At 60.5% G+C, this 21648-nt stretch overlaps 1 protein-coding gene across 5 annotated transcripts in view; it reads left to right on the top strand.

Annotated features, from left to right (window-relative positions):
* SCUBE1 (signal peptide, CUB domain and EGF like domain containing 1) overlaps window positions 1–21648 on the top strand; it is a 134624-nt gene that overhangs the window by 82920 nt on the left and 30056 nt on the right. For 3 of the 5 annotated variants that reach the window (XM_047743349.1, XM_047743348.1, XM_047743351.1), the window contains 2 exons: window positions 837–926; window positions 16100–16216. In XM_047743349.1, the coding sequence (XP_047599305.1) occupies window positions 837–926; window positions 16100–16216 (207 nt within the window). The remainder of the gene's footprint in view (window positions 1–836; window positions 927–16099; window positions 16217–21648) is intronic. The other 2 variants (XM_047743352.1, XM_047743350.1) reach the window with 1 other exon arrangement.

Here is a 21648-nt window from a genome sequence, read left to right as displayed (position 1 = left end):
GAGCAAATGTCTCCACGTGTGTCCCGCTGAGCAGAGGGCCACCAAACAGCTAACCTCACGTGCTCCTCCACGAGCAGCATCTTGGCCAAGCGTCTTGCCCAGCGGCCAGAATGCTCCCCGGCCACCCACCTGCCTCTCCGCACGCTCCTAAAATGACTGACCCATCTGTGCAGCCCCTCGTCAAGCACTTGAATGTCTTGCTCTAGTCCTCTATAGACAAGCAGGCAACCAGCGCTGCCCAAATCGAGCCCCTGTTCTTTCTGTCTGTTCGACTGGATCCATTGTGGTGTCTATGTTCATTCCTCTGTTATGTTTTGTTCTTAACTTTGCATGAGTGTTTGACACACTTTCCCGCCTTGACACAGGGCGTCTGCTGTCCAGGCACAGCCATCACCGGACCTCGTGGCCCTGTCCCTTTGTCATGTGCCTTGTCCTGTGCCTGCCTCCCCCGCCTGAGCAGGGGGCATCTGCAATCACTTCTGCCTCCATGTGCGCTGAGGGGGTGTGTGTGCTTTTGTACCCCCCCCCCCACCCCCGCAGCTGGGTCTGTCCACTCTGACCTCAGCCGCCGCCTCTGTGTGTTTGCGGCGGGGCCCTGGGTCCCACCTCTGCCCTTGTGTGGTCGTCCCCCGCTCTGCATCCCCCACCCCTGCCGCCTCCTGCCCCGAACACGCCACCTTGGAGGCTGCCGGGATTCGCCCCTCGGCGCGGACGCCCGGCCCGGCATGCTGCGTTGGCTGTGTGTGCGCCACGCCGAGAGGCTGACTGTCTTGGGCCGCGGGAAGTGGGCTGTCATTAACCACCGGCTCCGTGTTTGTCCCTTACTTGTGTTTTAGAGAAGGATGAGGCTGCAATTGAGCGCTCTCAGTTCAATGCCACGTCAGTAGCTGATGTGGACAAGCGGGTGAAACGGCGGCTCCTCATGGGTAACACTTTTCTTCCACTTCCTTTGTTGTGCTCGCGCCTTTGTCCGCGTGTGTGCGCATGCGCGTGCTGCTGTGTCGGGCCGTGCGTGAGTGCCGGCGCGCGGGTGTGCGTGTTTGCGTGCGTGCGTGCTGGCGCGCGGGAGGTGCGTGCGTGTGTGCGTGCCGGCGCACGGGGTGTGCGTGGGGGGGGGACTGTCTGCAGAGTGCCCACGTGCGTGTGGTCACACGTGCCGCGTGTGAGTGGGGGGATCCAGTCCCGGTGGGAACTGACGTTTTCTCTGTTAACGTTTACGCCCTTCATCAAACACGTGTGTGTGTGCGCGTGTGTGTGGTGAGGGGCCCAGAGCCAGTGCACAGTGGCCTCTGCAGGGGACACGTTTGCTCTGCGTTCCTCCACTCGCAGTACATAAGCAGGATCAGCAAGGCAACAGGGACGCCCAGAAGCGACGGGGGCCGCCAGCGTAGAGCAGGGATTCACGCAGCAGGGCGACTCTCCATCTCCTTCCGGAGAGAAGCCACATCCAGGGCGAGAAAGACAGCTGGGTTCAGCACTGGCTTTGTAGTTGGGAAATCTGCTACCCAGAGAGGACCGGCCTGTTCAGGCCATCTGGCAGGCCCCGGGTAAAACAAGGTTCATTCAACCTTCTGGTCCCCAGGCTCCTGACTCGGTGAACGATCCAGCCTGAGGTGGGTGCAAGTGGGCAGCCTTGGCCCACTTTTCCCTGAACTTCAGGCACCCGCTTGCCTCTGCGCAAGGAGCAGAGGCAGGTGTGATGTGGGCTACACTCCAGACACTGACCCTGGGCTGGATCCAGATTCTAGGGAGTCTTGCCCAAAAACCCCTGGTACTGCTCAGGGTGGCTTGGGAGGCCTGCGGTTGTGGCTGACCCTCGGCAGGGTGAGGAAAGAAAAGGAGGGGGAGATGGCTGCTTGCTCACAGAGCAAGTCTGCTCCTTAGTTCCGTAGTTCTGTGCTTGCTGGGCCCTGGATGGTGCCAGCTGCCCAGGCCTCTGGAGCACAGCTGTAGGGTGGTTTAGGATCGTCACAACCTTCTTTGTGGCAGTCTGATAGGCTATAGCAGCCTTGGGAGCTGTGGGGCCAAGTGGTACATTTCCTATGTCCTGGAGGAGGAAACAGGGTCTTTGGGGTACCCTGGGTTGCCCACGGTCACATACTACCCTGCACAGCCTAGCTAAGCCCTAAGTTCATGGCTGTGTTAGGGTCACAGGACCATGGAAGTCAGAGCCACAGAGTCCTGGAGAGGTCACCTACTTTTATGGTCCTCATATGAACTTCAAATGAGTCCAGGCACCCAGGGAAAAGGGAGATGTAAGTGCGGCCATGGAAGGAATATGACCTTCCGTGTTAGGGACTAAGCTTGAAGGCCATCTCCCCCAGTGGGGCTTGGAGGAGCAAAGGAGATCTGGGCTGGCTGCTGGTGCTCTGTGCAGCCTGTGGTCCATTCTGGGCAGGACAGGCCATAGCCATGTTTCTCAAACAAGAACACTAAGGTTCAGAGAGTCTGGAAGATTCACCTCTGGTAACAGGCAGATGGGACAAGGTTTGTCTGGAAGCTCCCTCTCTACAAGTTCTCGGGACAGGGCTGTCCTGTTGACTTGTGCTGTCTGGGTTGGCCTGGGAAGGGCTAGATATGGCCAAGGAGTGGGCTTGAAGGCCCCAGCAGACAGGTTTGCCTACTACCATCCTGGAAGGTGTGAGTCAGAAAGGTGGCTGGAGGTGGGTGGTGGGAACCTAAGAGCTGTTGGTGATCTGAGGGCCTCACTTACTGGGAGAGGTGGGTACTGCTGCCCAAGACCGGAGCTCCAGAGCAGAGCAGGGGCATGTACTGGGTCCCCAGAGGCCCTGTACACCCCCCAGCAGGAGGGTGATGGCAGAAGAGGGCTGAGCTGAGCTCTCGTCAAGCAGGTGATGGCAAGGTGCAGAGAGAAGCTGTGGACTTGCTTTTTCTAATTACAGTCGGCGGGTGTTAGCCTGGAGCGGGGTCAGGGAGATGAGAAGGAATGAGCTGAGAACACAGGTACCCTCGCTCCAGGTTTGGGAGGCAGTGTTAGGGGAGCCAATTGGGGGGCTCGGAAGGAGCTAGGGAAAAGGATGATAGTTGGCCTGCCCTGAATTCCCACCTCTCATTATAGAGATCCCCTCACACATCCCTTTAGAACCCATTCGGCCCCACAGGCAGGAAAAAACCTCCCTCCTCTGGTGACCACATCAGCGACAGACTGCTTCTGCAGGCCCAGGGTGACACCCCCTGTTCCGTGTCACAGAGAGGGTGGTGGCCTGTAGCAGAGCAGCCGGGGGCCATTCGGGGCTAAGTGGCCCTGCCCCAGCCTTGGGGTCTCAGCTGTACCCAGCAAGTGCTATTTATAATTAACGCCAGTCACTGAGCACAGGCTAAGAACGGGGGCAGTTATGTTTTCTTTAAAGAGGCTCAAAATATGTGACAGATGTTTGATTTACATTAAAATCGGTTAAAATATTTGGGTATGAGGGTTGGAGTGATAAATTTCAAGTATCTGGCTGACTTGTGCAGAAACCGAGTACCCAGCTAAGTTTACCATGGGCTCCTGGGACCCCAGTCCTAGCAAGACTGATGAGACACCCTGGGTCATTCTTGCCAACCCAGGTGTTCAGTCAGTCCCGCAGTGTGCATGGGATGGGTGCCTTGTCAGCCTTCTGTTGCTGCTTACAGGGTCCCGCAGTCTTAGTGCCTTACAGCAACAGCAGCACACCAGCTTCCATAGGTCAGAAGTTGGACCTGGGACTCACTGGGCTAAAGTCAGTGTGTCAGCAAGGGCTGCATTTTTTCTGGAAGCTCTAGAAGCTTCTAGAAGTACCCATATTCCTTGGTTTTAGGCCCCTTCCTGTCTTCAGAGCCGACCGCATTGTATCTGTCTGACCCTGTTCCCATCAGGCTCGCTTTCTCTGACCTTCCTTCTCCACCTTTAAGGAATCTTGTGCCCTGTGGGCCCACTCAGATCATCCGGGACAAGCACCCATCTTAAGGGTCTTAATTTAGTCATATCTGCTGAGTCCATTTTGCCACGTAATATCATGGAGGACTAAGAAAAGGACATTTCAGGGGACTGTTACTATTGACCACAAATGGTTCAGACTTGGTCTGGGAGGAAACTCCCACGCTGGCTGCTGTGAGCTCCAGAGGCAGAGCCCCTGTCCTCCCTCTTCACTTCCACCGATTGGTGCACTGATCTCCGGGCACAGGGGTGGGCACAGAGGCGGCTGGCAGCATGGGATGCACAGGTCCACGCAGGAAGCCCCCCCCCACCCCAGGGTTACAGCCTCGGCAGGCGCCCCCAGAGCAGGTACCCACCCCTTCCTCAGCAGCCTCCGTGCACATCAGCCCGCTCATTCTGGAGGACTCTTCCTCCTCACCGTGATCTGCGCCAGGGTCTGAGGTCTGTGGACTCCCATGCCCAGGGCCCTAAGTCAGGAGCTGAGTAGCATCAGCCCTCCCAACTGGAATGTGTCTTCACTGCCACTTAGGGGTCCCTCTGAGCCCAGGGGAACCAGGTGCTCCAGGTCCGGTGCATACAGCAATGGTTAGCCGAGAACCCCAGCTTCTCTGGGCCTTGCTCTGTCCCAGCCTTCACTCATCTCCCAGCCACCCTGAGGCTTGGCGCTAAAGCAATTCCCATTCTACAGTTGAGGACACGGAGGCCCAAAAAAGTATCAGGAGCTGGCTCCCTCCATTCCCACAGCGGCCCGTCCCCATCGTCCCTTCGAGCCAGGCTTCCCTTCCTGCATCAGCATGATCCCATAACCCTCTCACCTAGCAGGGCTCCCAGGGGGTGGTGTGAACACGCGGAGGGGCCTGGCAGACAGGGGAGCTGCTGAGAGAGCTCCAGGAAGGTGGCCCAGGGGCTGGAGCCCTGAAAGGCCTGGGAGGACCAGGCAAAGCAGGGCAGTTGTGCTCAAGGCTGACACTTGGGGGTTGCAGACTGAGCCCTGTGCTTTCCCCAACCCCATCTAACCATACAACCCCCTGAGAGGTCCAGCTGATGTCACACACATTCACACTCCTGCCCAGCTCCCCGCTCCTCTGTCCCCCAACCTCACCTCTTCTCTACAGCCATCATCTCCAGGATCCCTGGGCCTCTCCCGATTTCCTCCCCCAGGCCACCACACGGCCCCCACGCTGGTTCCAGGCCCACCCATCAGTCACCTCCTGGAAGTCCCCTCCTAGAAGCCCTGCACGTGCAGCTTCCCATCTGGGCCACGCCACCCACCACTTTTCACCAGGGGCCATCTGACACGGTTCTACCTGGCAAAGGCTTGTCCCCACGCAACCAGACTTTCGTTGCCACCCCATCCCCACTTCTTACCCTTTCTCCACCGACACCCTCTTTTATCCAAAGCCTGGGGCTCCCAGCTTGGGGCAGAGGTCAAGTCTGCCAGCTCTGACAGCCCCCGGGAGCACAGCACAGGGCCTGGCCCAGAGCAGGAGCACGAGGAAGACCGGTCGGCACAGAGCACGAACAAAGGCTTCCTGGAGGACATGCCTGGGGTTGAGTGGGGCCTCGCTGCTCACCGTGCCCACAGGCAGGTGTCCAGCTGGGAGAGAAAGGGGGCAGACGCGGATCTGGAACCCTGGGCAAGCCTGGCAGTGGGGATCTGAGACGAGGGAGGGGATGAGACGGGGCAGTTTCCCAGGCCAGGTGCTTAGCAGGAGGCCGGCCAGAGGAGAAGGCTGGGCAGACCTTGGGCCAAGCTCCAGGCGCTGGGCTCTCGTGCAGGGAGAAGCAGCGCAGCTAGACTTGGTCCCTCTCCGAGATCTTCTGCCAAGCGTGACTGCTCCTTGGCCAGCCGGAGCCCCGGGCTGTGGTCCTGCCCTCGGTTTAGCGCCCCCCACACACACACACCCCGCATATGCCCTAAGGGCTGGTGGAAGGAGGAGGTGGGTCATGGTGACCCGGCTGAGCAGTCCAGGGGAGAGTGGAGGGTGGCGGGAGGGTGCCGACGGGGCTGGGCAGACAAGAACGGGCAGCACCGGCTGGCCCAGATGGAAGCTGCGGCTTAGAGGGGCATAACTCACCCCAGCCTCACAGTGCTTCTGGCCAGACCCAGGGTTCCTGATGCCAAAGCCCAAGCCTGGCTGGAGGGACCGGTCCTACTCCTGTCCCGGAGAGGCCCAGAGCGCTCACCTGTAAGCCCCTCGGCTTCTTTTGGAGCCTGAGGCCTTAGTGCTTTCCCCTCTCTCTGGGCCTCAGATGCAGTGTGAATCTGCTTCTAGCCAGGCTATGTGCTCATCTCATGAAGTGTAAAAACCAGGGGAGCTGTCCCGTCGGGGGGGCACAGCTAACACAAGGCATACTTCTGAACACCCTTCTCTCAGCCCCCAGAATGAGGCTGGGGGACAGTTACGGGTCTTGTGCGCCCTGCCTCTCTGCAGACAGGTCAGTGCAGGCAAGCCCTCCCCCAGTTCCTGCAGATGTGGGGTGGGGTCCCTGCTGCTGTCCCTGAGTGGTGGGGTCAGAGCGAACCGAGCAGGAAGCATGGGCTCAGGCCCAGTGGTTGGGGTTCAGAACTCGCACAGGCAGGGGTGTTGGAGGCACAGCGGCTGGTAGAGAATCCTACGGCGTGAAGCCGGTGCATGGTGGCATGGCTGGGGCTGGGCTCAGGGTGCTCGTGCGGCTGGAGACAGAGGGCAAGGAGCACAGAACGGTGTTACAGAGAGAGAGGGATGTGCTCAGGTAGGCAGCTGGGGTGACCCCCCAAAACTGAGGGAGATACCATCCTCATCTCCTGGCAGAGCTGGCCCAGCTCAGGGGGGCTGAGGGGTGAGCCAGGGTCACGTGGCTCTTTGGAGGCACATGTTCATGGCTTCCCTGGGGGAGACCATGCGTGAACCAGAAAACTGGGCATGGGGACACCTGGCCTGCCGTGCTGCTCCCTCCCCCTGGATGGCCTTGGTAAGTCCCTTCCCCTGTCAGAACTTAAAAGCACCTTGTGTTTCCCCAGCCTCTGGGGCTGTGACAAGGGTCGGTTGGGACATTGGTGCCTGGGCAAGTGCTTCCCCAGTCAGAGCAACTCTCAGTGGTTGGCCCAGCTCCCAGGCTTTGTGCAAAATGCCTCCTGGTTTGTGCAGCCAGCAGCCCCCCAAACCTCCCTCTGACTTAGCCCTGAAGCCCGCACACCCCCACAGCCAGCCCCCGCCCTGAACCGCCACCAGAGCTCCCCACCAACATAGCCTGTCTGAGGGGAGCCCCTCAGGTAGGTGGCTGCCTGCCCCCAACGGCTCCTCATGCCACCGCATCCCACCGGCAGCTAGATACACTTGACCCCCACGTGCTCCTCCTGGGCCTCCACACCCTGTCCCCAGCCCCCTCCCTGTCCTGCCTTCACCCTTCCCTAGGTGTTTTGGCCCCTCAGGATTTGGTCCAAATGGGCCCCAGAGCCCAGCAGGATGTGACCCCCATGCCCTCTGCCACCTGATGGCCCAATTCCTGATGCGTGTACTGGTTGACATGGTTCCTTGCCCTGCCACACTCAGGAGGGTCCTGGAACTTAAACTCCAAGCCACAGAGTCCAGGGCACCTTTATTTTACCCATACAGTCTTTGGTTCATCTGCGCTCTTCCGAGGAGCCCCGTGTGCAGAAACAGCGGAAGTGACCAGGAGCGCCATTCAGCCACCCACGGCTCCCCTCGTGCCCCAGCCACCTGGGCCGGCGACCGCCCAGCCTTCCTGGCTGCTGCTTGCTCCTGCTGGCTCCCCTCGCCTCCAGGGTGGCTGGCTGGCTCTGCCAAGGGCAGGCCCGGTGCTGGCTGCAGACCAGGCGTCGGCAGCTGCCTCTCAACCAAGGAGTAGCCAGAGCTCAGGGCTTCCCGCAGTGAGACTCCCGAGTCTGTCCCAAGGAAGCTGGGGTGGGTCCGGGTGGCTCCTCAGGCGGTACCTTTGTTTGAAGAACGTGCGTTTGTTCTCAGAGGTACGTGATTGGAGTTTTGCTGACTGATTCTTTCCAGTTTGTTGTCCAGGCCCAGGCTCTGCGGCCAGACCTGGGCTCTGTCCTGACTTCCCCGGTGACCAGCATCGTCTCCAGGCCGGGGGCACCTCACGTCTCTGAGCTTTGGTTTTCTCTTTTGCTGGAAGGGGGTGCTGTAGTCTGTACTCTGAAGCAGCTCGGATGAGATGTTCGATGAGGGGCGCCTGGCTTACGTAGGGCACAAGGCACTGCCCCGTCATATTCCGTTCTTTCTTACTGCCTTCCCCTGCCCAGGCCATTGGTGCTTTCCTAGGGGCCTTGGAATGCTGGGCCCAGGCCCTGAGATGAGAAGCCTGGGGCCCGCCTGACCGCAATCAGGTTGGAGGTGGTGGTGCCGTAGGAGAGGAGGCCAAAAGAGCCAGCGAGGTGAACGAGGGCCTTTCAGCAGCCAGCCGGGCACCTGCAATCTGGACCCTTCCGTGAGGTCTGCCCAGCTCACAGGCCAGGACTCGGAGAGGGAAGGCAGGATCCATGTGCCAGCTTCCCTGGCCCCAGGAAGTCCCCAGGTCAGAGGGGGAAGAGGGGCGCATGGATGCTGGGCATTGCCTCCCTCAGCCCCAGGCTATCCTCTGCCCTAACTTTCCCTGAATCCCGGCAGCCATCGGGAATGTGGAACAAGGTTCGCCTCTGTTGAGCAGCGTCTGGGCTGAGTCTTTGGCTACCTGGACATGGAAAAGTTGCCAGCAACTTGCAAGGGTGCCCTTCAGGCCACAGATGAGGTGACTGAGGCTCAGGGATGTGTCACATGGGCCTGCTCTGCGCACGATGCCACCCTACACTCCCTCCAGAGAACGGTGGGCAGGGGACTTGCGCCTGGCATGTGAGGGCTCAGAGGGCGTTCGCTACTGGTGGTGGGTGTTCTGAGAAGGTCCCACGTGGTGGGAGGGGCAAGGCAGTGCCGAGGAAGGGTCACCAACTGGGCCTTCATGAGGCTGCTATAGAATGGGCGTCACGATCTCACGCTCTCCTTCCTGGGATGGCCTCCGACAAGAGGGTGCACGTGAGCCCCTCTTTGTGTGCTCGCAGCGCCCCTCCCCTTAGTAGCCAGAGCGAAGGCAGGAGCCAGAAGCCAGGAGAAGTCTCGCTGCTGTGGCTCTGGGTGAAGAAACTTCCCCAAGGTCTGCTCGTCTCACTCCTGGTCAGCCTCTTCTCTGCCTGCGGCCCCCACGCCTGTTGCCACAGACTGCCAGGCACCATCCCTCAGATCCAGAAGGGTCCTGCTCTCTGAGCACTGGTATGGAAATCCCACCCAGCAGGCAGGCCCGTGAGAGGGTGTCACCCCTGAGATCACAGGCCTGCCCAGTGCCTCCAGAAGACAGTTCCACTGACACTGACAGCAAACTGCCCTCAGCAGGGCCAAGTCCCAGGTAGATGGAGCTGGTGGGGCGATGCGGGCCTGAGGGCCTGTTTCCTCCACACAGCTGGGCTGGAGTCAGCACAGGGCTCAGGTTGGGTCGCATGGTCACCCACTATGGGCTGCAGAGGCAGCATCCAGAACCCACAGGTTACCTCAAGGTCGGCCTGGCCCTTTGAGAACCACGGGCCAAGGGGTCCTCTGGCCTCAGATGTGACAGAGAACAGTGCTGGGTGGCAAGCGGGGCTCCCCAGGCCTCCTCTCCCCCTTCCCCTGGGACCCGGCCTGGGCCCCTTCCCTGTTGAGGCTGCCATCCTGTCACCCTGGCTCCCCGCGCCTGCTTCCCCAGGGTGTCCCCCAGGGCCCAGCTTCCCTCAGAGCCCCAGGTGCCCCCAGGGCAAAGTCACCCAGCACCCAGCCCTCATGGTGCCTCCCCCCGCACGGGCAAGAGCCACTCTCTGCCGACGGCTCTCAGGAGTGGGCATCCGCCAGCCGAGGCCGAGCAGGGTCACTGGGCAGAGGACGGAGGCAGTGAGGTCAGGAGCAGGGGTGGCAGGCGGCAGACAGGGATGAGTCCTGCTCCCCACTCCCTGCAGAGGGGCTGGGGGCCCGACCCTTGTCACCTGCCCAGGGGACTTCGAGAAAACCAGCAGGCTCACTGTGCCAGAGGGTCATCTGTTGCTGGCAAGGCCCACTACGGGCCCCACAGGTCAGTGGGGCCGGCACAAAGAGGTGGGCCGTGAAGAAGAGCCCGGCCAGTGTGCAGACCTCTGCCAGGGAGCATGGCTTTTATCCCAAAGTGATAGGAGCCACGGACGGCTCAGGAATCAGCTGAGAGAGGAGAGCACAAAGGCAGAGATTCCACGGCTGGGCAGGGAGAGCCAGGGCCTAACCCCTCTTCCCAGCGGGCTTCCCTTGGTCTTAGTGGCAGAAGGGCAGGTGGGCCAGCCCTGACTGAGGCCTGGACAGGTGGCAGCAAGAGCTTTGGGCTCCTCCTGCCACCAGGGTGTGGCCTGCAGGGGACAGGGCAGATGTCTGGGCCAACAGGGTCTCTGTGGGTCCTGGGGCTCACAGCTCAGCCACCAATCAGAGCCTCTGGAGCAGGGCCTGACCCGTCCCCTGGAGACAAGCCTGGGATTTCTGGGATTCCCAGTCACAACACGGGGAGAGCCACAGCCCAGGGACCAGAGGATCCTTTGCCTAAAGTCCTCCAGCGCATCGGGAACTAAGTGTGGCATTTGGGCCTCTGGACCCACGTCCAGTTCTCCTCAGGGTGCTCTCAGCCAGGGGACGCTGCTCAGCCTGCCGTCAGCCCATGTGAGCGTCCTCCTCACCCAGTGCCTGTGCCTCTGGCTGGTGCGGCCACACTCGAAGGTCCTCTGTGCTGGTGGGCTCATCGGGCTCCCTCCCCCTGCCGTGCCCAGCATAGGGCCGGGGCTTGGTCACCTCGCCCCACCTCGTTCCTCCAGGGGCTTGTTCTTTCAGCAGAAACCGGTCCTGTGCTGGGCATGGGGTCCCTGTGACACAGCTCTTCCTGGGGAGTGAGTGGTCTCTGGGGGAGACAACCACCCGAACAGAAGCCTGGGGCCTGGGAGAGCCAGCGGGGCTCAGGAGAACTCAGAGGGGCCTTCTGAGTCTTGAGGGGCACACGGGCCTGGGCCAAGGGAGCCATCTGTGGAGCCCATGCTTGGATGCGATGGGGTGAGCTGGGGGTGGTGGGGCCTGGACTCCTGGGCCAGTAGAGTCCAGGCCCCGTTCTGTCTGCCCTGAGGCCTGGGTCAGTGTCAGATGCATCTCTAGATCTGCTCCTCTGTCTCAGCTGCCCAGGAGTCAGCTTTCCCAAACTGGTGTTCAGACAGAGCAGGAAACCCATCTGCTGCTCCACCAAGCTGAGGTCTCCAGACGCCCGAGGACTCTCTAAGGCATATCTGCGCCACCAGAGCAGGAGCTCAGATGAAGCTGCGACAGACTCGGTGCTAAGACTCTGCATGCGGAGGTCCAGGACCAAGCCTGTGGTCACTGTTGGGACAATTTACAAAGCACCATGATGTCCGTACTTGTCTGGGCCTTGCACAAACTCCGTGGTAAATGCCATCACTTCCATGTCACATGTCAGGAAGCCCAGACTCCAGGAGTCGACGGGCTTGCCTGAGGCCCCGGGGCCAGGTGTGCGACCCCGTTTTCTGACCCCACAGCTCCTCTGTCAGCCCCTGTGCTTGTGCGACTGAGACTGTCCACAGGCCTTCCCGGACCTTGGCCTCGACCTAGGGCAGAGCAAGCAGGCAGCTCCAACTCAAAGAGCAGCCCGCCGTCCCAGCCCAGGCCTGGCCTCCCCGCTCACATCTGCTCACATCTGCTCTGCCTCTGTGGGGAAAAGACCAAAGACCGGCCTGTGACACATGCAGGGTTTTTCTACCTGCCGAAAAGGGGTTTACTCCCAGGCCCCTTCCTGCTTTAACCCCTACCCCGTGCCCAGCTTCCCCTGCCTCCAGCCTGGCCGCGTAGGGTAAGAGTTGGCCCCCTTTGCTGGGAAGGAGACCAGGCACCATGAATGCCCATCTCCACTGCCCCGCTGCCAGCTGCTTGGAGGGCCCCCGACCACACCTGGCTCTCTGGCCTGGTCTGGCTCACTCATCCGGCGGGAGGCCCCCAACCTTGGGTCCAAATATTGGCTTCTCTAAGTAATGGAGAGACCTGAGACACGGGGCTGGCTTCACGGATGTGTGACCCATACACTTGCCCCAGGCCCTACTCTCAGAAGGGCCCCCAATTGGTTGAGTGTCTGGTTGCCTCTGTCTTGAAATCTTCAATATTTGAGCGAGGGCCCTTCATTTTTACTTTGCATGGGATGTCACAATGGGTAGTTGATCCTGCCTGGACAAGTCCCTGAACTTCCCTGAGCCTCTGTTTCTCTGCCTGCAGAAGAAGCCAACTTCTGGGGCTGATGCGAGGCCAATAGATGAGAAGATCTTTGTCGGCTGTAGAGGACTGTGTCCTGGGTGGGGGGGTTGTTCCCCTTTTCCCCCCAGTGGGAGAGGAGAGGCTCTGGAAAGACCCAGTAGCTCTTTGGGAGAGACTAGAGGGCTCTCGGAGTCCAGAAAGAAAGTCTTCAGTTCCCTGGGACAGCAATCTGAGGGTTTGGCTTTGCCCTCTTCCCCCTCGCACCCCTGAAGGCCTGGCACCTGGATTCCGGCCTCCCTTGGCGCACGTGCTCCTGGATGGGGTGCGGCCTCACAGGGCGGCAGTGGCACCCCATGTGCACCCCGACCCTGAGTGCCGAGACAGCACCACTGGACAGTGGTGGTGGTGGACAGACATCCACCATTTGGGGGATCCTGCAGTCAGAGGAGAGGACAGGCTGCCTGGTGTCTGCATCTGAGACAGTGGTGACCCAGTGCCAGGCCTGGGTGCCTCTAGTCTTGGGAAGCAGGGAGGTGAGGCTGCTTTTGGAGGCCATCAGAGAGAGCGGTCCAGGGCGAGGGTCCCAGGCTAATGGCCACCCAAGGCAAGGAGCTCCCTCAGCAGCTCCCAGCAGCCTCCGATTGGAAACTCCCAGGCACAAAGCTCCCAGTGCCACCCAGGCCGGTGCATCCTGTAACTGTAGACTTCACTCCCCGAACCTGACTTGAGCCCAAAGGACTGGGGAGACTTTGTCATCCTTCTTTCTGTGCATCTCACATGGTGCCGTGGACATCTGCTGTCCTCAGAAGGACACAGCCACCTACCCTGTGCTGTTGAGGGGATGCTAGGGGCCTGGCAGGAGCAGTGGCGTGGGCAGCATAGAGAACAGGCTGGAGGCTGGTTGCTCGGTGCACTGCCCCCCCACCCAGCGCAGGCCCTGGCCTCAGCAAGTATTGGCTCTTAGCGTTATTGCACGAGCCTGGAGGCACCGGCTACCCAGAGGGAGGCAGTGGCCGGGAAGACAGGGACGGTTGGCAAGGCTGTGAATGTCACAAAGGCAGACTCTGGTCGTCGGGCCCAGAACGGCAGCTGCTAAGGGCAGGGACTGGCATCAGATGCTAAAGAAGTACCAAGACCAGGCCTGGGGGCCCCAGGGGGCGGTGTGCTCAGAGGCCGGAGCGCTGGAACAGGAGGCGTCAGGGTGGAATGTGGAGAGCGGTGCCTGCCGGCGCTGTAGGGTCCGAAGCTGGGACTAGAGATTTCAGGCCGTCAGGTGGGTCGGAGTCGGACCCAGCAGGTCCCACCAGCTCTGCCACTTAACGCACAACCCTGGGCTGATTACTTGCCAGGGAGGTGGAAGGGGAGGGAGCTGCTGAGAGTCTGGGGGACTTGAGGCTTAGAGGGCTGTGCTGGGACTGGAACAAGGGACCCGCCATAACCAAGTGCTGTGGAGTGATGGTGTCAGCACCCATAACAGCCCACAGGGCCTTCCCTGGGGGGCCCCTCGCCCCTCACTCAGAACGTGAAGTTTAGGCCCCAGACGTTGTCTAGGGCAACACAGGAGATGAAACGTGTGGACCGTGCAGGGGAGAAGCTAGAGAGTGGATGACTCTCCACGCGGACCCCAGCCCCCTCCTGGCCTCCGCCTGACCTGTGTGTGCTGAGTCCCATCAGTGCTGGAAGGCCAAGTTCTGAGTCCCCCCAGAACCCCAGGGATGTGAAGGGCCAACAGGAGCCCATTTGGCCAGGTCCATCTCTCAGGGACACAGCCGCACCCCACCTCCCCACAGAGAGGCCCAGTCGCCGTCACTGTCCCCGAGTAAGGTCATAGCTATGTTCCAGTCCCAGTTCTCCAGGGCCTGAGCCTTACTTCCCTGTCCCTGGGGAGCAGGCAGGTCCTCAGAGGGGCTCCCCACATGAAAGGCTGAAAAGGCACCTGGAGCCCGCCTTGGCTCTTTGATGTGGGGCTGGGAGGCGGGATTTCCTCTCTGGTTAGAAACCCAGGAGGGGCAGCTGCCATTTGTGGAGCAGCTACTACATACATGCCAGGACCCAGACCAAGCGCTTCGAGCAGGGAACCCATTTGATCCTCACCTCCGGCCCTGGAGGGAATGTTTGCTATCCTCACCTGCCAGGTGCGGGTGCCGCGGTCCAGCCCGGGGGGTAGCCTACCTGGGTCGGTCCGTGAGCAACAGGGCAAAGCTCACACCCTGCCCTGCCCGCCTCCGCTGTCCCAGTAAATAGGCCGGTGGGGAGATGAGAGGGCCCGGGCAGGCCAGACTCCAGGCAGAGCCCAGCTCCCGCTAACAAAGGCCACCCTAGTACAGGGAAGGGCGGTGGCCTTCTTTCTGCACCTCAGGCCTGGGAAGCTCCTTGCAGAGGTGGTCTTTGAGCTGGGCCTGGTGACACCAGCCCATGAGAGACCTCCACGCCACTGGGCCAGCGCATACACAGGCAGGTAAACTCACAGAACTGTGCACACCCAGCTGGGGGGTCTTAGATTCGTGGAGACACACAAAGAGACAGGCCAGGAGGAGTCAGAGGCAGGGAGACTTGCCGTTCACAAGTAGTTGCAACTCATCCTATCATGGTGAAGACTTCAGCCTCGGGAAGAAGGGTTGGGGGCCCTCTGCCACCCCTAGCCCTTGTGTCCAGAACACTCAGGACGACACCTGCTATGCCCCACCCCCACCCGGCAGGATCACAGAGATGCAGATGTACACACAGAAGGGAAAGCCAGATTTAACCCCCCCCCCCCGCCCTGCCACCCAACCCTCGCACGCACACGCACGCACACAAATTGAAGTTCAAAGCAAAGGTATCATGAATTTGGTATAATGAGCAGCAGGGACTCCTGGCTACTGGGGTATGTATTCAGTGATCACACCTCTGGGAATACAGACAGCCAAGAAGGACAGACAATAAACCAATTAGGGGGAACCTTCAGGGAAAAGGTCCACGGGGCCAGGTGCCCAGAGGAAGCCAACGTAGGCAGGCGAAGAGTTTTGGGTTTTAAAAGATGTGGCCTTGACTCCTTAGTTCCCAACAACGAAGAGAAAAGAGAAGCCCATTCAGGCACAGTTCCCACAAGATCAAAGCACACAGCTGCTCCGGAAGAAACCCAGGTCGAAAGGCCCAGAGGCCCAGAAATGGGCTCCTCCGTGTGCAGGCCACCTGCACCCTGGTGACCCAGCTCTGCCAGTCCCTTCTCCAGGCCTGGGGAGGATCATTCTCACCACACGACGGGTTCGGTGACCTAGGCTCTGCCCCAGCCATTCCAGGCCCTTTGAATTTGCAAGGGGAAAAAAAAACACTAGACAAGCTTCAAGTGGACAAAAACCAGACGCCTTTAGCTTACGGCTCAGTGAGAACAGATGTTGAGCTGAGTGTCTCATCAAGGTGATGGATGGTGTGCGGGCTCGGGGAACCCCCCCCCCCGGAAACTCCACAGCCAGGACCACAAGCCAGTCCATGCTGAGACCAGTTTGGGAGCCCCAGGGACTGCGAGTCTGGGTTTGGAATCCAAGTCCGGGCAGGACAAGGGTTTAAGAAGCTAGCCCTAGGCAGTTAGATACCAGCCACGTTGATCTCAGGAGCTCGGACCTGTTGGCAATGACCTTTATGCCAGCACAACCCTCTGGAGCGTTCAGACCTTGACCCACCCACCATCATCATCGCAGTGGGCTTCACCGGCAGGTCCACAGGAATGGTGCCATTCTCCCATTTTACACATGAGGAGCCTGAGGCTTGGGGAAGCCCACAGCTAGAGGGGATCAGCCAGAACTCCAATTCAGGTCTCCTGTCTCAGTTGGTCCTCCCCCCCCCCGGTGGAGAAAGGAGGTGGCTTCTGTCGGAGGACACTGAACATCTCTGTCTCTCCCCCTCCCCCCCCCCCCAGAGACGTGTGCGGTAAACAATGGAGGCTGTGACCGGACCTGCAGGGACACGGCCACTGGCGTGCGGTGCAGCTGCCCCGTGGGATTCACGCTGCAGCCCGACGGGAAGACGTGCAAAGGTCAGCTCAGAGCCACTCAGGCAGGGGTGGGGGCTGCATGCTCGCGCTGCACGTGTGACCATGGCTGCCTGGGATGGCAGGGGGGAGTCCGGGGTCAGCCGTACTTCTGCTGGAGAGACCGACAAGAGGGAGGGTCCACGCCAGGGCACTACCCAGGTTTCAAGTTAGGGTCCTGCTGTCCAAGGAAAGGGCTGCCCGCTGTGCTAGGCTAGCGGTGTCTTCACTGCAGGAACTCCTGGGCCCACAGTGATTCACTGTGGCCCTGGGTGGGGGGTGGGGCAGAGGTGGGCGTCGGCCATCTCTTCATCCTCAACCTCGAGGTAGAATCCGGCAGAGCTGGGGCAACAGCACGACCCCGGGAGGTTTGGGAAGGACCCGTCTCCTTGTACCGGGATGGGATTGTCTTCTTCCCACCGATAGAAAAATGCGGACGCTGTGTGTCCATGTCGCTGGAGGAGTGACACGGGGGGGGCTGTCAACTGGGAACTGGGGAGGCAGAAGAACCTCCATTTGCAATTAGAAATGAGGCTCTGGGAGGATGAGGGGAAGCCTGTGGGAACGGGCCAGTCTCCCAGCCTCTGGAAGAGAGCAGGTAGGCCTTCCTCCGTTCCTGCTGGTTCCCTGGCTCACCCCCACAGAGTTCCTGCGTGCCTCCGGGGGCCAGGGGGGTTAGGGCCCCTTCAGGAAACAAGCAGCAAGGGGAGCAGAGAAGCCAGAGCTGTCAGGACTCTGGAGACTGAAGGGCCACCCCGCAGCCCCGGCCACTGGGCAGGGAGTAGAGGGGACCGCCAGTGCCCCTGCAAGGGAGGGAGGGGCAGCCCCTTGTGCCAGGCTGGCCCTGCGAGTCCCCCCCCCCCAGCCATGGGCCCCTGCCTCCCACCTTGCCAGGGAGCCGGCCAGGCTGGAGGGGAGCGAGCGGAAGGGCAGAGGGGCTTGAACTCCCTGAGTCCGGTGGGTGAAGATGCGGACAGCGGAGGCTTCCGTAGGTTTTAAATAGTCCGAGGGGGGCTATTTTCAAGCCTGTAAAAATAGATAGCATATGACTTCCCCTTCCTAGCTGCTCTGCTGGGAAGAAACTAGGGGTTATTGACAGAAATAACAGTCCTCCCACCTGTTTATTTGAAAATAAAGCCCTTCTGTAGTCCCTCCTCGGCCCACTTGGAGCCGAGCCGCAACACGTGGACTCAATGCCAGGGGGACGGGCCAGGGCTCCCTGCAGGCCCAGGCGTCCCCACAGCTGGCAGCGACACAACAGGCCTGGCCCCGTGCCCTCAGCGCTGGAGCAGAAGAGGGTAAAGTTGGACCACATTGCCTCCCTCTCAGGCACGGGACTGCAGGGGCGGGCACAGCTCAGTCCCTGACCTGAGGCCAGGCTGGCACCAGAAGCCCAGCTCTCCGTGCCACAGCCATGCCCCAGCAGAGCACCTGTGGGGGACTGTGCTGCCCCCGCCCGGGCTTTGGGAGGCTGGGGGGCACCTGTCCCCGCCCCACCTCCACCTCATGTCTGGGGGACGGGTGGTGCCGAGGGGAGCTCCCCACAGCTGGAGGTCCACCCTGATGAGCCCCCCACCCTGTTTCCCGCAGCTCCTCCTGAACCACTCCAGCCCTTTAACAAGGGCTGCCCCTGCTCAGCCCTTTGCCCTCAGCCAGACCCCCTCCCCTGTCTGCCCTGCAGGCAGGTCTCATTCACTGCTGCACCAGATGGGGTTTCCTGGCTCCCCCCGTGTGCAGGGGCTGGGGAGACAGGTGAATGAACCAGAGCTTCCCTGTCCCTGGAGATCCTCTATTGGATGCAGAAGACAGTTTCTCAGTTTTTAAAATCACGAGCTATACACGTGTCACTGACTGCTTGGTGCTGGATGGAGACGTAGAGCCTGGCAGCAGGCAAGGACTGGAGCCCGCCCTGCGCCGGGGCTGGGAGGCCGTGGGGAGCGGCATTCATCCTGGCGGCCTTTCCAGCAGCACCGTGGCCCAGGGTGCAAGGACCCAAAGGGGTCCAGGATGCCCAGGTATGTGAGACGTGGGGGAGGCCAGGCCAGATGGTATAGGGGCTGTGTGCTGGGGGGCTGGGCCTTTCATTCTTCCAAACCTTGGCAAGCCCCCCAGACACTCCCGGGCAGGGAAAGCACCAGCTCGAGTTTCCATTTTGAGCCAGTCCCTGACCACAGCTTGGACGGGGTTCTCTGGGCAGAGTCTGGAAGAGCAGGGAGGTGGCCGCTGTCTTCACCCAGGCTGGAGATGACATGGCTTGACCCAGGTGCTGGCCACAGTAGTAGAGATGAGATACTGTCCTTGATATCCGGATATCTGGAATCTTGGAGGTAGAATTTAAGGATTATGGGACTAGTCAAAAACTGCATCATGTCTTCAAATCAGAGAACACTGGAAAATGAAGGCTGACCTCCAGGCTTGGTGTCTCAGAGCCTCGCGCACACAGTCCGAGCTCCCTGGGGCCGACTGGAGAGACGCAGGTCAGAGCCCAGGCACTTGGCAGGACCAGCCCAGCTGGGAATTCCCGGCCCCAAGGCTTCGGCTCCGCAGTGGGCGTACAGCCCTGGTCCTGGCAAGGGCCCAGGAGGGACATCAAAGGAGTGATTTCAAAGGTTCAGCGTATTCTGGAAGCCACAAGCCACTGTGAAGCAAGACCAATGGCTTGAGGGTGAAGGTAACAAAGGTCCTGGAAAATCCGGAGTTGAAGGCCCGGGGTCCACAGGGTCACACGGCAGGTGGAGACATACATGGGAAAGTGGGGGTAATTCAGCCTGAAACACAGGAGCCGTGGCGCAATCGGGGGTGTGTCCTAAGCTCTGTTTCGAGAGTGTGGATAGTGCAGGGGTCCAGCCTCAAGGCCCCCTGTTAGTTGCTGCACCTGCTTGACATTGGGACGGGGGCACCTTGCTGATCGGCCCGTCTGAGAGGGGGGAGGTCTGGGGCCTTGACTCCCAGAGCTGGAACCTGGATTTCTTCAGAGACACTGGCCCCTCCTCCCAACACCTTCCAGAAGGGTCTGGGAGAACTCCCACCCACCATCTGTTTCCTCTTCTCCCTCACCTGCCCTCTGCCCAGCAGCACGCCCTCCCCACAGGGCTGCTCTAGGGCAACTCCAGCCCATGCCCGCCCGGAAGCGCTCCACATGGCCCCTGGGGTGCCGTGCTGTGCCCCCACAGTGGGATGGGCAGAAGGGAGCAGGAACCATTGTCCTTCTGTGTGTTCCTATAGCTCCCACCCCCACTTCCCTCCCCTGACCCTACTTTCAGCCACTCCAACTCCTTCATTCTTTATCCCCTCAGTGAACGCTGTGGGCAGTCACACAGTGCAGGCCGCATACTGGGTACGGGGGCCCCAGACAGGAGCCAGCTCCCCCATCTGTGTCCATGACAAGGGGACAGCCAACTCTGGAGGGGATGTCAGGGAAGGCTTCCCAGGGAGGCAGCTGTTTCCAGGGACAGGCCATGTGGGGGCCGCCCTGGGTAAGGCCGCCGGAGTCTGGGCTGCGGAGGCAGAAGCCAAGCGCACAGAAAGGGGAAGGCAGGACACCCAGGCCCAGGATGCCCAGGGAAGAGCCTACAGAAAGGGGCTGGCCCTTCATCCTGGGATGCCCAGGGGCCACGGGAGACTTGTAAACAGGTAGGGGTCTGCCGGCTGTCTTACGGGATCAGGACCAGTGTGAGCACAGTGAGGAAAGAGAGGAGCCTTAGAAGGGCAAGAAGGGGAGAGAGGGGCAGAGGCCACACCCCAGGCTCCCATCAGAATGAAGGTCCAGGGGCTGTGTGACTGTACCCTGGCTAGAGCTGAGGGGTGCTTCTCCCACTCCTACCCCCAGGCTGCCGCCACACCAGCCTGGCCTCAAGCAAGCATGCGTCCCCTGGCCTGTCTGGTTGTCGTGAGAGCCCCTCGACTGATGGGCCCAGATGGGGATGAGGACAGCATTGGGGGTTCCAGAAGGCCTGAGGCATTCCTGAGGAGGCAGACCCCCTCCGCACATTTAGTCTGTGAGAGGCAGCTATTCCCAGCCCAGTTCACAGATGGGGAACATGAGGCTCAGAGAGGCACGTTTCCCTGCCCAGGATCACACAGCTGGCTGGGACAGAGCTAAGACAGGTCTCCGTTCTCCTGCCAGAGGCTTTTAGCTAGAAATTTCCCCGTCTTCCTATAATTCCCAAGGAGAGAGGATGACAGAGATGCCTAAGCCTCCACCCAGGACAGGCCCTCAACTGAACTTAATGTCCACTCTCTGGAGGCTGTGGGGCTGGCATGGTGCTCTAGAGAGCCTGTCTTTGGAGACAGCTGGAGCTGGGCCCCAATTTGGTTGCTACGTGTAGCTGTGATCCCCTCTGTAGAATGGGGGATCTGGTCCCCCAGGTGTTTTGAAGATCATACAAGACTTCGACAGAAAGTGCTTGGCCTGGGCACCAGCATGAGCTAGTGCCCAGTAGGTACTATGAGCACCACAAGGTCTGACTGCCTGCTGTGGGGTCTGGGCTCACCCTTAGGCATTTTTGTTCCTGGAACATACACGTGTGCAGAATTCCCGGACTTGAGAAATTATTGTTTTTCGTGATCACCCTGGTGAGCACATATAGAGCACCTATTGTATTCAGTGGGGTACAGTCACCAGGCAGCGGCACAGCCAGGATTCAGGGGCAGATCTGATAACCCACAGGCCCCCCTCATTGGGGACTATCTGGGGTTCCCTTCCTTTGCCACCTTCCTGGTGCCAAAGTCTCCAGAACATGCAAACAGAGTGGGTCTTTGGGGTAGAAGTGCCTGTGGTGGGGAGGAGGACAACCAAGGGCAAGGAGATGCAGCAGCATGCCCGCTGGGTGCCCTGGCACCCCGCAGCGCCTGGTCACGCAGGGGCTCCCCAGGAAAGCCACTCTGGTTGCTGTGGTCCTGGGCTAGGCCACATCCCCTCCCAGAGGCTCTGAGGACTGCGCACGGGGCGCCTCAGCCTTGCTCAGGACCACAGCTGGGGTTGGTTTTGCTGTTGGGGAGCATTCTTTGGGCACACCGCTTTAGGACTGTCCTGCAGATGTCGGGTCTAGCTTGTTTGGTTTGCGGAAGAAGAAGTGAGGCGCCATCCACCATCTGGAGTCACCGGGGTGGGACAGAGTCCCCTCCGTGGGGCTCAGCACAAGGCAGGCAGGTGGGCCTTGCTCGTACGGCGGTGCCAGTTGCACAGGACAGAGCGCCCAGGTCCTCACACTCAGGGCAGGCGCAGGGGGGGTAGGGGTTCAAGTCAGCAGCTCTGCTGAGACATGGCCAATGACCACCTCGGAGGAGTCGTTTCTGGTTTCCTTCGCTTCCTCCCCGCGCCTCCAAATCAGGGTGAGAACGCCGTTCCGAAAGCTCTGCTAGTACGTGCTGGGTCGTGTCAGCATGGGGAGCCTTGGGGTCGGGGCCCAGGAGGAACGGTGGAGTCAGAAGAAGCA

The sequence above is a fragment of the Lutra lutra genome, chromosome 8, assembly GCF_902655055.1.
Source record: "Lutra lutra chromosome 8, mLutLut1.2, whole genome shotgun sequence".
Taxonomy (NCBI): Eukaryota; Metazoa; Chordata; class Mammalia; order Carnivora; family Mustelidae; genus Lutra; species Lutra lutra.
This window is presented reverse-complemented; position numbering and strand designations above follow the sequence as displayed.